Source organism: Ambystoma mexicanum, chromosome 1p (assembly GCF_040938575.1).
Source record: "Ambystoma mexicanum isolate Mex_15411 chromosome 1p, UKY_AmexF1_1, whole genome shotgun sequence".
In the NCBI taxonomy this organism is placed as follows: Eukaryota; Metazoa; Chordata; class Amphibia; order Caudata; family Ambystomatidae; genus Ambystoma; species Ambystoma mexicanum.
This window is the reverse complement of record NC_090921.1, coordinates 1290783716-1290800193: the sequence shown is the minus strand read 5'-3', so window position 1 is coordinate 1290800193 and position 16478 is coordinate 1290783716. Positions and strand designations below refer to the sequence as shown.

Below are 16478 nucleotides of genomic sequence, written 5' to 3'. Positions count from 1 at the left end.
GGGAGTCTTCATGCGCATGTATGAGTTGCATTTATCTATGCCTTGGTCGACATATGTCCATATATGCATTAACTTTTTAAATATTCCTAACATTTTTTCACGCAGATGCCTATGCTGTATTTATTTGTTCATACCAATGGCCTCTTGATGCGTGTGTATGAGTGTAGGGCTTCCACATACGGCTGCTGCAGATTTTCCACTAGCTGGTGGTTCTGGACATTTGGCCGGTCCGCTGAGAAGATATTAATTGCAATAAGAAGCGCATACTCTGCATCATCCAACTGCATCTGCCTCATTCCTTTTGAGAATTCGAATATGGGATTTATAAACTCCACCTGCAAACCTGCAAAGGGAGGAGCGATAAACAAGGAACAGTTGAGTCATTAAAATGGGAAGTATTAGTCTGCATATATTCAAGAGCAGTATACTCAGAGAGCAAGTGTGTTAGAGAGGGGTTGAAGGCCTTGAGGAAAATAAACACAGATTGACAGAAAGAGAAAGGAGACAAAGCGAGGAGAGCAGGGATCGAGATAGGGAGAAAGGGAGTGACAAAGGGCGAAGAACTGACTCTACAATAGTGGCAAAGACAGAGAGAGAAAGAGAGAGATACATTAACCTTACAGAGAGTAACTATGGCAGGCCTGGAGGGAGGAAAGATGAGCAGAGTAGGGGGTGAAAATAAATCAACCCTACAAGACTGAAGGGATGACAGTCACAGAGGAAGGGTGTGGAAAGTAGATGCACCCTGTAAGGCAAAGAAGAGGAAAATGAGTAAGGGTTTAGGGACATATAGGGCCTCATTCCGAGTATGGCGGTAAGGGATAGCGGCCACCAGTAACGAGACCGGTGGCGGTAATCCCTTACCGCCATACTCCGAGTTCCCTTTGCGCCCTCGCCCTTAACGCCTGCTTTGAGCAGGTGTTAAAGTCGAGGGCGCAAAGGGGCCTCCAAGCCAATAACGATGACCGTAATGAACGGTCACTGTTATTTGCATCTTCCCCATTCCCATTGAGCCCTATGGGGGCTCATTTGGGAATGGGGAAGAGCCTTGGTGAATGGGGAATTACCGCCCCGCCAACCTTGGAATGGGGCGGTAATTCCGCCATCCACCAAGGCGCTGCCGGTCCGGGTACGGCGTCAACCAAGGCGTTAATAGCGCCATTGGTTAGCGCCGTACTCGGAATGAGGCCCATAGTGTAGTACAGGGGCAATGATTGGTAAAGTACAGGGAAAGCGTAGAGTGAGAATAAGAGGAGCCTGTAGGTCTACAGTGGTAGAACAAGTAGGGGCGGGATTGTCAAAGCAATTCAACTTATGATAAAGTTCTGCATCTGCCAATAGTAATTCTCTTATCAGAAAAGCACTATGGACGGCTGCAGTGCGTGCTGTGAAGTTCCTTGTGGAGGTCGCATATCACGAAGGCACAACAGTCTCTCCAACCTGCAACTGCAGTGAACATCCACATTTGTGTACTCATTATTTTGAATCTAAGTCTACCCTGAATGCACACCCAATTGCAAAAAAATGTTTAGGTGTCCTTTGAATCAGCATGGAGTAAAATAACCCATGCTCCCAATTTAAGTAATAGTTTGCATTCATGTGAACCGATAATCGTTCACCCTTCCACATATGCACCCACTGGATAATTGGACCAGGTCTCAGCCCAGTGCAGAGTGCACTGATGTTTTTGTTGTGGACAAAAATCGAGTTAGCAGCATGATTTCAGGGAATTATGTAGTCACTTTAAACCCCACCTTCCAAAGTTGGACTAACGAGGGCTGCAGAAAATTAATAATGCAGGCCTCTTCAACAGGCTATGAGATTTACTTGGATTCATACAGCGCCTTCCCATGCGTCTTTGAATGACCCTAAACCCTTTGGTTTATTGTCCCATGGCATTGTGCTAATGCTGCTAAACCCAAGCCAGCAAAAGGTGTTAACAGATGCTGGTTAATAATTTAGAATTAATATTAAGAGATTTCTTTAAAATGGAGACCAACATGTCTAATCATAGGCACTGTACAGAAAACTGCAAAATTGAGGTTGCACATCACACATACCCACCATAGCCAAAGATGGGTAAAGAGAATAAAATCTCACTATAACTCCAACACTACACAAAAGCAGACTGACACCTATACTGTTAGTGTATAAATGTGGCAGTATATTCGGAGGAACGGGACTTTGTAAAATATCACATCCTCGCGTATTTATGAGAAAATGTCCTGTAAATGACTGTTAGCGTATTTTTCATTTTTTGCAAGTTTTGCTCCATTGATTTAATGGAGTCCCCTGTATATTTGTCATGGACTTGGGATTCTGGCTGCTTTCTGGGTGCGTGGGGCCCTTTTGCCGACATTCACCTCACATGTTTTGGGGGTACTGGCCAATCGCTATAGCTCGCAGTGAAGGAAGAGTATTTCTTCCATTTACTTTTTCCCCCTTGTTTTACATTGTAATACAAGTCACCTTCAGTGGAGTGTTGCAGGGACATTGTGTGTCCCATTTTAGATTTTTTGCAGTGGAACTTTATTTTACTTATGTAATGTGCATAGGACAGGCTGATGGCAGTGATCCGTATTTTACATGTTTTTTTCAGTACATTACCCTGCACCATTCTTTTCACTGCGATAACGTCTATTTAAACACCATATACTCAAAATGGTTGTGCCTCAAAGTACAAGTCAGGTTTTGCTTTTTGGCAATCTTCCTTCCCTATACCCCTGGTCGGTGCTTTGCGAGTTTGAAACTGGCTGGGACTCTCTGGTCCAATTCCAGCCAGGATATGCCTATTGCTGGGCAGATGTTGCATGGATGGCTATCCATGATCAGACAGCCTCTGGCTGTAAGAATGTTTCGGATCCTTTGTATTGGTGAGTTTGGGCAGCCCCCAGCCCACATTTAGGAAAAGAGGAGAGGGTCTGGGAGCCATTGTGCATGTTGCACACTGGAACCAAGAGTCCAAAGACAACGTGGAGGAGAGCCCTCTGGAGTGCAGCAGAGGAACAAATATTACTAAAGCTATCCACTGGGGAACCCCTGGACTTTCTGCGAGAACGGAAGTCCTTCAAAGTGTACCTTCCCACCCAAGATTGGTGGACCTATTCAGCTATGCGTCCTGCACTACTGTACTGCCATTGGTGTGCTTGTAAGTATGCTGAAGCATGCCAGAGAGTAACAGACACTAAGGGGGCATCCCTGCTGGACCAGATGGTCTTGCCTGGTGGCCTGACAGTTTGCAGATCACTTCGCATGAGACAGGAAACTGGTTCCCAGCAGAAGTTGCTCTTACAAAATGAGGGACCTACCTGAAGCTTGAGTGGTTCTGCCTGCACGATCAGAGTCTGCTGAACATGCACAGGGTTGCTACGCCAAATCCCCATGCATGCAGCGTCCGGGCGGGTTGTTTTTCAACAAAGGAGTCGCAGTGGTCACTGTTCATCATCATCCTTCTTGTCCAATTGGTTGATCCCTGGAACTGTGCCTTCTTCAGTAGACTGTAAAAGGACCTTGGCCACACTCCAAACCAGACACTAAAAACCACCTCTTTACCAACGACCCCTGGACCACCTGCAACCAGGCTAAAGGTAACCCCTATTTAATTGAAGGTGGTTTTCCTGAGATTTGGTGTTTGGGGGAAAGAGTTTGCAAACTACTTTTGACGTTCTCTCTCCTTGAAGGGATTAAACGGCCACATACTGTAATCCCTTTAACTACCCTTACTTGACTGTGAGCGGTGGAGTTCTGATCGGGATTCCTGCCTGGGGACCACTCAATTAGGAGTTACTTCTTCCCTGTTGGAAACTTAAGTTGTGGCTTTGGCTAAGTCTTGTGGAAGAGGGCTATTTGTACTCCCTTAAAACCGCTAGCCAGGTACTTACCTGTGAACTGATTTCACTAGAAAAGCAAAAAGAGGGAATAATTGTGCTCACTCTGTGATGATTAGTTCGAGGTGTGGGCTCTCGCTCACTCAGGTACCATAAGTTTTACCCAAACCTTAATCTAGTTAACAATTACGAGGTCTGGTACCTTTATATAGCGCTGGTGCACATAAATCAGTTTGTAGTTAGTCCTGAAATAAAGGAAGATGAGGCATACAATATAAGTCGAAGAAAAAAACGTTTCCTTTATTCCAAATGTGCCCTTTTGTTGACACAGTTTTCGATCGATGCTGGTCTTTATCAAGACTGGGCAATTAAACTGGTCTGATCTTGTCACTCAAAAGAGTGGGTTCACTGTTCGTGACAGTGGGATGGGAAGAATTCTCTTAAATCCTTTATATCAGATATGGACCCCCGTATTAAGGAAAGATCCAAGCCGGATGGCGGGTCGCATTCCAGATAGATCACAGTGAACCCACTCTTTTGAGTGACAAGACCAGACATGTTTAATTGCCCTGTTTTGATAAAGACCAGCATCAGTCAAAACATGTGTCAACAAAAGGGCACATTTGGAATAAAGGCACAGTTTATTCTTAGACTCCTATCGTCTGCCTCATATTCCATCATTTCACGACAGACTATAAACTGATTTAAGGGGATGAGCGCTATACACAGGTACCAGACCTCGTAATTGTTTTCACTAGAACACTGGTACTTTAAACCATCTGGCAAGGGAAGAACATTTCAAATATTTTAACTAATACCTTATTATATGGTATACGTTTTTTTATATTCTACCCTTTTTTTCCCCTAACTTAGGCCTAAACAGTAATGCCTTTAGTTTGTATTAGTACTACAACTGTGTAGATTGTAAAGTGCTGTGTAATCCCCTTTGGATGTATCCTACTGTGTGGACATATGTGTATACAGTTGCTTATTTAGTGTGCATTACTCTTGACTTTAATTGTATGTGTTTTATTAATGAACAGTGGGGGTCATTACAACCCTGGCGTTAAGGGTTTAACGGTGGCGTAAAAGGTGTCGGCGCCGTTAAACCCTTAACGCCTGATTACGAGGTCCCTTTACGGACCCGACCTTAACGGCTGGTTTTACCAGCCATTAAAGTAGGGTGCCGCAAAGGGACCTCGGTGCTAATTACGGTACCGCAATTTGCGGTACCGTACTTAGCGCCTTCCCCAGTCCCATTGAGCCCTATGGGGCGAAAATGGGAATGGGGAAGGGCCATGGTGAAATGGGGAAATACCGCCCGCCAACCTTGGAATTGGGCGGTATTTCCCCATTCCACCATGGCGGACTCGTTACAACACCGGCACCAACCATGGTGCTAATAGCGCCATGGTTTAGCGCCGGGGTTGTAATGAGGGCCAGTATGTTTGTATACATCTGTGTGACCTTATTCTTTACAGTCTCTATGTGCGGTTCGCTGCAACTCTACAGCAAACCCTCCCCGATCTCCAAAATCTAAGCTGTACTGCTCAGCCTATGCTACCCAAAGAGTTTGGTTAGATCCAAGCGTGAAAAGCCCTTGCAGATCTGCTAAGTTGGCCTCTTAGAACCTAAGGCCCTCCTAATAAAGGCCTCCACGATAGCAACCTCTGAACCCCTGCACCTTCACCCCCTGCTTTTTTCTCCCTGTGAAAATCTCTGTATTCATACAGGAAGATCAGATTCTGGTCAGTGATTCCCAAATGTCAGAGTAATGCAATGGTTAGTGAGTGAAACGCATCTGATCCAAGGTACTCCGACATGCACATTCATGTCATGATACAAAATGATCACTAGAGGCATATTGCCATCCAAGTATTCAATATGAGCCTCAATCACCCCTGGCTCACCTTACATCATGTAGGGGAACTACTACACACTTGCAATCTCCCCCACTCCAGCTTCCCCAATGAAACAGAGAGAAACGTGAAAGACTGGTCTCTCTCGCATGTATGGGGAGAAGTGCCACCTCTTTGAGAAAAGTCATTCAGAGTATCTGTTAGACTTGCTGGTCCTCACACTTCGGTGTCTTAAGAATGCTTGGGAAGTGTCTCCTTAGAATGATACCCCAAACGCATGCGACTTAAACTGCTGTTCCTTACCTGCTCTATGAAAGTCATCCTTGCTATAGGTGAAGTCCTTGAGGAATGTGATACACTCTGTCTCGTGGTTGTAGCGTCTGGCTGTCTCCAGCAGCATGATCTGTGAAAATAGTAAATAAAATAATACAAAAAGGAAAGATTACCTTCATGGTGAATCTGCTTTTTAGTCTTTCCGCTCTTCTCGCCTTCATAATTGGCTGAGAAATGCCTGCACTTCAGGCAGGCCTGTTAAGATGGATTTTCAGAATCAGCCGTTTGGACAGATTCTGAGAGACTACCCTATTCTGGTGAACAGGAAAAGACAATGTCTAGCCAAGCTTTTTTTGGGTAGTGTGACTGAGTGGCAAGGCTTAAACATAGGAGTGTGAGATAGCGGTGAAGGGTCCAGTAAAACACACAAAGAGTACTCTTAAGAAAAGAAGTTGCCCAGAATATATAAAAATACAATTATATACTTAGGCCTTTGCAAAACTCTTAGTAATGAAAAACAACAGGCATTACACACACACACACAAAAAAAAACATACACTACTATTCTATACACATTCACATTTGGTTTGACTGCCTACAGAGCATTAACACTATACTGTTGAACACAGTTAACACGATCCTAGGAACTGTAGTGTAGAAAAGCACATGAAGAACAATGTAAGTAAAAACCAAATTAGACCATTAATATGCAGGGAAGAAAGGAGTTAGAAATGCCAAACAAACCCTTATAAAAGAACATGACCCTACACTTTAAAAGTCTGTTCCTAGCTACAAAAAAGGGGGCCTACTGCCCTTAGAGTCAGAAGTCCCAAAACAGTTCTTTTCAGAAGGCTACGAATCTTTAAATGAGTCTGAAAAAGTGGTGGCAAAGCCAATCGACAGATTTAAGTGCCTCAATAGTTGAAGAATAATGAAAGTCAGCTATTTTACAGGAAGCCCAGGGCAGGATCCTTGACAAGAACTCCACCGGTTACACTCAGAAAAGGGAGCAGTAAGGCAAGAACTTTACACCCGTTAAACCCTATGGAAATGAGGTAGGGTTAGGATTAGGTAGGTTTACTCACCCCCCTGATCCCCGAATCGCTCAGGAACCACTTTGGCAACTCATGCAATTGCTGGGCCCCCGTACTGTGTGTCTTGGTTCAGTGGAAGAAGGTATAGGGATTGCTTGGGCAGAGGCCACTTTTGAATCAGGATTTCGGTCCTGTCATAGTGCATGCTCCAAAACCCCTGGAGCTGTTGGGCCCATCCCAGTCCCCACCAACCAGAAGGACTTGTCAGGCCCCTAGGAAGTGCCCCAGAGTCTCATGGACTCAGTCCTGGCGCCGTTTGCGCCAGGCTCATGAGATGGGCTGAACTTATGGAACTATTTAAACTGCCTGTGAGGCTGAGTCTTCTGTTTAATCCAGGGTGTGGCAGAGGGACTATTTTTCCTGAGAGACAGGGTGTGGTAAAGGGACTACTTTACCTGGAACTACTTACAAGGCTATATAAGCCACACCCTGCAAGCAGAACACGCTTCGAGTTATTCTGCACTCCTGCAGTGTAACGCTCACCATGTCTGCTCTGCCCTCGAGCTTCTACAGCCACGCCCGTTGGTGCTTTCCATTCATCGGCGTCATGTCTTCGGTACGTACCTCCGGCCATGTCCCGTCATCCAGCGCTCACTCTCCTCCACCTGTCCCCCAGAGCTCAAACAGGCAACCCGGTGTGGCTCGCGCGCTGGCGAAACAATCGCTGCACGCTATTCAGTCGCGCCTGCGGCCGTTTTTCCATTGGCAGTTGCCATGGAGATTAGGCAGCCGCTCGAGCCCTCGTACCGTGTTGGCCCGGTCACGTGACTCGTCCATACGGTCATGTGCCCCGGGTTCACGGTCACGTGACTCCAATCATCGTCACGTGACCAGGAAGTGAACGTATTTAAACCGGGCAGTACCTGTACTCCACGCTTCACAGCTGATTTCCTTGGAGACCCTGACTGGCGGCGAACTTACTCGTATTTACTTACCCGGCTTCCTGAAACCTTGCTCTTGTCATTTGGACTTCTTGCGGATCACGTTTGGCTACGGCGACACCGGCTCCTCTGTTCAGCACGGCTCTTGACCTCGGACTGAATCACGGACTCCCTCTGGATCTTGCTCTTGGTTATTCCACGGACGGCTCTTCCTGGCTTCAGACCCATCTTTTCTGCTCAACGGACTTCTCTTGGATCTCCCAGATCCCCTCGCTGCACGGTGGGTCACGCCTCCCAAGTGGTGGTTGTAATCAGACTGTTGGGACCCTTTATTCCGGTACAAAAGTCTTCAGGTGGAGACTGACGAATTACATCTGGTCCTATCCGGTCCCTTGCCTGAGTGAGTCCTGGAACCATCCTCCCTTTCAGGTTCAACGTCCTTCCTATCAAGTCCCCGGTAAGACCCTGATTGTTCTCTGTTTGATTACTCGTTGTGCCCTGCTTGCTTGGATTGTAATCATTGCCTTCCCTTACAGCTACCTGGGGGTTCCTGGTACTTCAGTTCCGGCTTCGGATCTTCTCCACCTGTGGCCTCAAGGGTTGCACAGGGAGTGATAAGTGATTCTCCCTGTGCGGCACCTGGGGACGGAGGTCTCCTATATCTTCATGACTCTCAACGCACAACAATCGGTGCCTGGAATAAGATAAGGAGAAGAACAGGAGTTACTACAGCGACAAGCCCTTACCTGCAATTCCGGCCATCGGTCTCATCTACAGCTGGTTCTCTGATCGTCGCCCCTGTTGGAAAAGAACTCCCACGCAGATTCCGATACTCACCTGGGATTCTGCATCCTCTAGGTTTCTTTGGAGCGGTTCTTCCATTCTTCATCTTGGGGCCGTGTCGCGCCTGCAAAATGGGAACAGAAAAACAGCAGGTTAGTCGCGCACCATACAAACAGACATTTACTCTGTCATTCGGCACTCATTCGCACCTATACTCACCTGGAGGCAACCAGCTCAGCATCCAATGAGGGCCGAATCTTCACCCGGACTACGCACGAAACTGCATCTGCAAGAAAGACAAACACGTTTAAAGCCTTGGGACAATATGAGCATCTATACCAGGCTGTTATTCAGATAGTGACTCACCTGATTATCCAAGCATTCCGAAAAAGCAGCAACAGCACTCTGGAACAGTGAAGTAACTACGCCCAGAGAAAGACTGAGCCTACCGTGCACCTGCTGAAGGTCAAGCAGGACGAGCGCCAACCTCACCAAACTCATAGGTGAGCAGGAGAGGAGTCGGGCACCAGGAGGTGGCAGGTAGTGGCGCCAAGCTAACCCACCCATAGCTAACTTCTTGTTTCAACATTACAGGCTAACGCCTTCTGGGGAGATAACAAGGGAGAGGACATCGCTATAGCATCAAAACTACACCAGTGCAGTTCCCGGTCATACGACTACGTGCTACGCCCCCGTGGAAACTAGGTGAGCGTGACAGGTCTGGCTATGCAGCGGTTCCGTGCTCTGGCAAGATGGTTCCTGGGAGTGAACACAGCTGGGTGGCCATGGCACGATGAGGAAAGGACCAACTTGTTGTCAAAGACCTCTGAGTATTGCCAGGACAGGATGCAGGCCGAGATAAGTGATGGCCACTTCGGAGAAATGGCAGAAGTCGACCCTCATTGCAGGAACAAAGCAGCTCGTCCCGCACGGACCCTAGAGCTGCAACTGCTGGGAGGTCTCTTGTTTCACAAGTTGAGATTCTGCAAAGTCCCAATTCTGAACTCGTGACAGCAGCCGAAGCAGTGAGGAAGCTGGTCAGCCTATAGGATGGTTCGGAGAGACCTGCAAAGGCTTCCAAGGACAGGATCCCCAAGCAGTGGACGAGGGATCAAAGCACAGATGAAGGCCTTCAGGCTATCAACAAAGAAACAGATGAATGGTTGCAAAAGTCATCCCTTCTATCCAGGATTCAAGCTGTAGTTGCACCCAAGTCCACCAATGGCAAGGATCTGCACCACTCAAACTGGCAGGGGCTGTCCATCTAATCATGAACCACCTCTGTAAACCACATCTGCCCAGCAACAGACACTTTGGGATTGATGTGGACTGGGACCAGACAGTCCAAGCCCCACACACAGCCACAAACGCATTTCGCTGGGTTTCTTGGAAAGCTGAAGCTTTCCCCAGGGAAGGGCTCATCATATATGTCAAATTCTGCCTTGAGAGGACTGGTAGAAGGCCAAAATACAGGGTCAAAGAAGAGGCTAACATGTCGCGACAATGCCATTTTAGAGAAGATGGTACTATAAAAAGCTTTAAGCAGCAAAATGAAAAAGTGTACATGAGAATGAAAAGAAACAAGGTAGAAGAATTCCAGCCATCACCTCTTTGTGATTGCAGAAGAATATTTGCTGCCAACAACCAATCTTGGACACGTTAGGAAAGATTTTCTTTTTGCACCTTTAGCTCCATAAATGTGCATGCGACACCAAGCCTTTTTGCTTATTTTTTAGCCTGGTTCTGCCAATTGGAGGTCGGTAAAGCATTCTGCTTTACTTTTTTCCTATTGTGCTAATTATTATGGGGAAACAGGCTAGTCCCTAAGATTGACAGTAATGGGAGACTGTCTCTCTTTTGGAATTCTGGTATTTTTACAATTGCACACCTCAATTTACAGTGAAGTGCAGTTAGTTTTATATTTTTCTCGTACACTTTTGCATTTACCGTGAATAGCTACTAAAGGTGGCTAGCGACCCTAAAATTTCTTGCTAGGAGATTTTTACTTGTTCTTTGGCCATCTTGGATCAGGCAATTGGGCTTTGTGTGTGTGAACCTAAGGAGGGGGCTGGGGTTGTCTGGTCCCAGTGCACATCCTCTAGCAGCCGAAAGTCTGTTGCTGGATGGATGTGATAACCAATGTTTGACCAGTATTTGACAACCCTGGGCCATTTAAATATTGCAGATCCTCATCATTGGCTGGCTTGTACTAGCTCACAGCCGGAAACTTGGATAAAAGGTTGGCATCTGCAGCTATTTGAAAGATCATCATTCGAAGAAGAGCACTCCTGCAGCTGACCAGCATGAACAGTAATTGGCCCGGTGAAGCCCTGCTCCTCTGCTTGATCTCAGAAGACCCTTGTTGGTGCTTACACCCTCGGGAACAACCAGTCCCGACCCTTGCTCATGTATACACGCTTTGGAAGCCTTTAGAGTGTCCATGGACCACCCCGGTGGAATGTCAAGCTCCCATTTGGGCTACCGTGCTGCACCCCTTTGCCATTCCGAGCAGAGCCTTGGGGGACACAGAAGCTTCAGCTTATGCCATAAGTCACCTGCCCTCGCAATTTCAGCCTTCTCACAAGGAAGTTGAGCTGGGGCTGTCTCTGTGTCAACTGCTGGAAGATCACATGTCACCGACTGATCGTGGTAAGTGCCGATGGAACCATCGTTTTGCAATCCCATGAGGTGTCCTGATGGGTCTGCACCATCGAGGTCTGCATCTTTCCTTCATTTGGGGTCTTCAAGAAGTTGCCTGGAACAGTATGGTGAGAACCACAACCAGCCCCAGACACGAAAAGTGACCTGTGTATCTGCTTCCCCTGGGCTCCCCTCAACCGCTACCACCCCTGGGCTTCACTCATCCTTACCAAGGACAGAAGATTCCGGAAGACCTGCAGTGTCACCTGGAAGAATCAGAGTCACGGGGTAACAAACATCCTTGTGCCAAACAAAATGGGAAAATGACCCCTGCATTCGTAGCTTGCAGGCAGAAAGAAGAATAACGTGAGCCAAAAGATTCAAAAGTATTAGCACACAAGTGCATGCAGACGGCGCAGCTTCAGGTCGGCTGTTTTTGGTTTCTTTCTGCTGCTCTCGGAACCATTGTGGACACTCAAAACGAGACAGCAGGCCAGAGTCTTGATTCCTCCTCCCTAGCACTCAATCTTGTAGATTCTAAATTTCTGAGCCTGGACCCTGATCACCCACTTCTTATACAGACCCCATGTGCATGCATGGTCTCCCCGCCCCCCATTTAGGAGTGAATCACTGCCTGTAACAGGGTTTACAAGCTGTTTGTTTATTGGAACTATCAATTAAAGTCCGGCTGCAGCCGACACACGAAGCTATAGTGGTGCTCTGGGCATCGCTGCAAGTCACCCCTGTGTGAAATGTAACAGGGGCACAGTAGACCCCAGAATGGAAGCGGCCACAGGCTGTGGCCAGGATGCACATTTTCAGACAATGCACAGAACGTGCACATGCTGAGGGGCCACAGCTGCAAATACCCAGGAAGGGGACTTGGTAGCAGATAGAGGGGCAGTCGGGTGGGCCTTTGACTTATGTTGGGTGGTTGCAATTGTTCTCCTAGCTGGGTACAATTGTTCTCCTATAGCGTGATAGCTGAGAAATGGGTCCAGAGGTGCAACTCCTCCCTAGTCAGAACCCCAAAGCCACACAGATGCAACTTCACCCTCTCTGACTTCATTCATTTTGCTTTAATGACTGCAGTAACTTCTCAACAAACTATGTTCACTTCTTTAACACAATCATTGCCTTGTCTCCAATAAAAGGAGGCTGTCTTTTATTCCTTGAACAGCCTGGGTTTCACGCAACCACCCAAACCCATCAAAGATGACCACCTTTTCCAGGGTCTTCCTTTGCCAGTCATCATGTCCACGCTGGTCTAGACCAGGGCAGCTCTTACAAAAGGTATATATTTTGCCAGAATGGTGGACGAGGCAGATTAATGTGGGCATCGATTCAGCGCTCTATAATACTTGGATTCAGAAGTGTATCTGGCAGAGGGCTTTTTTTGTTGAAGTATCAAGTAAAAGGGATCACAACCTCACTGTTTTACCTGCTCTGGGTAGATTACCAGCGGTAAAGCAGCAAGCACAGGTGCAGCATACCACAGGCACTGAGATATTGCCAGAAGCTGGTGGTGCCGTGCGTCAGACAGAGAGCCTGTCACACTGGGGTCTATCAATAGTGGGTGGGGGTTGTTGTATATGTCCTGCCTGGGTGAGCAGGAATGTTGTGATGTCATGTGGAGTGTGTATGTCTGAGTGTTGGAATGTGTGAGTGAAGGTTCCAGCCCTTCTCAGTTGGTGAATCCCCTGCCTGGGTGATGGGCTGCCAGTGTTCAATGTCCTTATGTAACTTATTTAAGAACTATTGTAACTGCTTGTCAAGGTGTCACAAGAAGCTGGAATAAACCTTACAAGTACATTCAAGAAGGTACGAGAGTCACTTTTTAACAGGGGTCACTGCCATGCTCCTTTCAGGAGCCACTCAGCAGCAGCAGCACCATCCAGCAGGACCGGTCTGACCTTTAACCTTATCAGGTCGTCCTGCTGCACCTGAGGCCAGTTTTGGTTGCCTAGAACACATCGATTGGTTATCTATTACCGATCACTTGGTCACTCATAGTTGATCAATTGGCTGCCCAGAGCTGCTCATCACTCAATTAACCAGAGTTGAACCCTTGGTCACGCAGGGCTGATCACTTGGTCACCGAAGGCTGCCCCATGGCTGTGGTAGACAGATACCCTTACTCTTTCTGAGGCCTGGGTGTGAGTCGCCAGAGGGACAACTACTGTCATCAGCTCAGTCTATAACGGGGGTCTGCAAACTGTGCCTCTCCAGATATTTTGGACTATGGCTCCCGAATATCCCTTAACATTGACTACTGGCTAGAGCTGATGGGGAGCTGTAGTCACAACATCTGGAGAGACATGTCGCAGACACCTGGCCTACAACAGCAACAGGCACTGCCACACAGCCGGGACAAGACTTCCAGTTTGTAGCGATTTTGCTCACGCGAACAGGGCTCAGATGGGGCACTGTTCAGAGGTTCTAAACTGCGCAGCATGCAAGCTCCATGCAAGTCTCCCATGAATCTTTTGCATTGCGCTGATACCCCCACGCCGAAATGTCCCTGTGCCCTGCCAGCCACACCGAAATGTGCCACGCTGAATCGATCGCGGCCAAATGTCCAGCTCCGATGCTTGTATCTGCTTCGACCACATGTTATGTTATGTTATGTACCTGTTTATAACGCGCCGGTAGCCTGCAGGAATCAGGGCGTGGACATGCTATGGATAGTCTGACATCTAGTGGTAGTCGCAGAGTATTACATGACTTGTTTTCGAAACTCAAAAAGGGACATCGATTGGGCGTGTTTGTAATACTATCCCTAGTGTGACGTCTACTGTACCTATGGTCCTTCAAGCGCAGTGGTCCCTCAGATTGTTTTGTTTCTGACATGAGGGCGAATGAAGTGTTCGCGTGAGTACAAGAAAGATAAAGTAGAAAGGTAAAGATAGAAACATCCAGGAGGGGAGGCATGTGAATCTAAGCAGATACAAGCAACAGAAATACAATTACAGTGAGTAATGTACGACTTCTGAGGCTTGTGGATCTGCTTAGATCACATGCTAACCAGAGATTAGAAAGCAGTACCTGGAGTAGGTGTGTTGTGAGAAGGTACAGCGGCAAATAGATGTTTTAATACTGCTTTTCCCAACTGCTTTAGAGTGCGCGTAAAGGCAGTGAAAAGTATGCAGCTTTGCAAATTGCATCTAAACGAACATATGCAATAAATGCCAGCGTAGCTCCTGTGCCGCGTGTAGAGTGAGTTCTTGGTGAAAAAATAAAGTCTTTCTTGAAAGTGAGTAGCAAAGTTGGATGCATTTGACTATGCATTTGGAGATTGCGTTTTTAGAAATATGATCTTCTCTGCCAACTGCTATGGAAACGGATTTGATCCGTTTTCCTCATTGGTTTAGTTTTGTTTATGTAGTACAAGACCGCCCTCCTTACATCTAGGGTATGGAGACTTGTTTCTGCAGAATTTGAAGGATTTTGGCAAAAAGTAGGAAGTTCAATAGATTGGTTAGTTAATAGGGAACTTAGAAATTAATTTTGGTGAAAACCTAGGATGTGTACTAAGAACCACCTTGTCTTTGTGGAGGACAATGAAAAGGGGTCTTGTACTGAAATGCTTGCACAGATTAGTCTTATTGAAGTGATAGCCACTAGAAAGGCCGTCTTGTAAGAATAAATGCTTCAGACTAGCCTTGTGCATAGGTTCAAAAGGAGGACTAAGGAGTTTTGTGAGAACTTTATTAAGGTACCAGCTTTGTGGTGGATTTGAAATGGAAGGGTATGACAAGCATTACTAACTGTAAAACCATTTCTGATGATTGTATCTGCTCAGATTCACATGCTGTGCATACAGTCTGACATCCAGTGGCAACCGCAGAGTATTGCATCTTGTCTTACGAGAATCTAAAGGGGACGTCGACATGGGCGTGCCTGTAACACTATCCCTAACTTGACGTGTAGTGTACCCAAAATCCCTCACGCGTCGAGGTCCCTCCGATTGTATTTTTTCTGCCGTGAGGGAGCCTTATGACTATTGTGAGTGAGTACAGAAATGAGAGAAAAAAGCAGTAGACGTCAAAGTTCCTTCCATCCAAGCGGGGAGGAAGGGTGAGCGCATGTGAATCTAGGCAGATACAATCATCAGAAATGCTTTTACCATAAGTAATGCATGTCTTCTGATGCTTGTTAATCTGTTTAGAATCATGCTGTGCATAGACTAGCGAGCAGTACCCGGAGTTGGAGGTGGGTAGTGAGAAGGAACAGTAGTGAAAAGATGTCTTAGTACTGCTTGTCCCACCTGAGAATCAGACCTAGAATGAGTGTCTAGGCAATAGTGTTTTGTATAGATATGTACAAAACTCCAGGTTGCCGCTTTGCAAATGGAATCTAGGGGAACATTTGCAATGAATGCTATTGAAGCCCTGTGCCTCGAGTAGAGTGTGCTCTAGGCTTGAAGGGCAGTTTTCTCTCAGCAAGAGTGTAACAGAGTGTGATGCTTTTGTCTATCCACCTTGAGATAGTAGATTTGGAGACAGGGTCTCCCTCTCTACCCCGCTGCCACTGAAACAAAAAACAGTTTTGTCTTTCTTAGTGGTCGAGTTCTTTCCATGTAAAACAGGACTGCTCTGCGGAGATCCAGTGTGTGCAGGCTTCTCTCCCCCAGGCTTGAGGGGTTCTGAAAGAACGTCGGTAGTTCTATGGACTGGTTCACATGGAACTTTGAAATTAATTTAGATGCAAACCTAGATTGAGTGCTTAGAACCACCTTATCTCAGAACTGTAACAAAGGGGTCTAGAACTGAGAGGGCCTGCAGTTCACAGATTCTCCTTATGGAAGTAATAGCTATTAAAAAGGCTGTCTTGTACGTGAGATCTTTGAGACTTGCTTTATGCATGGGCTCGAATGGAGACCCCATAAATCTAGTCAATACCACATTTAGGTCCCATCCGGGAGCCGGGTTAGAAATGGGAGAGCGAATTCTCTTTACCCCCTCCATGAAAGCCTTAATAACTGGTATCTTCCACCATGACACCTTCTGTTGTGGTGTAGTGTAGGCTTTTGAGAGTTAAAAACCAGGCCCGAGTCTAGTAAATGAGTCGGATACAAAACACTATGGGTCGGAGAGCAGTCAATGGGTTGATGCTCTTAGA

The 16478-nt window shown here is 46.7% G+C and overlaps 1 protein-coding gene across 5 annotated transcripts in view; it reads right to left on the bottom strand.

Annotated features, from left to right (window-relative positions):
• LOC138452997 (oxysterols receptor LXR-beta-like) overlaps positions 1-16478 on the bottom strand; it is a 427073-nt gene that overhangs the window by 80450 nt on the left and 330145 nt on the right. For all 5 annotated transcript variants that reach the window (XM_069605405.1, XM_069605431.1, XM_069605411.1 and 2 more), the window contains exons 8-9: positions 5990-6089; positions 135-343 (exon numbers count right to left, since the gene is read on the bottom strand). In XM_069605405.1, the coding sequence (XP_069461506.1) occupies positions 135-343; positions 5990-6089 (309 nt within the window). The remainder of the gene's footprint in view (positions 1-134; positions 344-5989; positions 6090-16478) is intronic.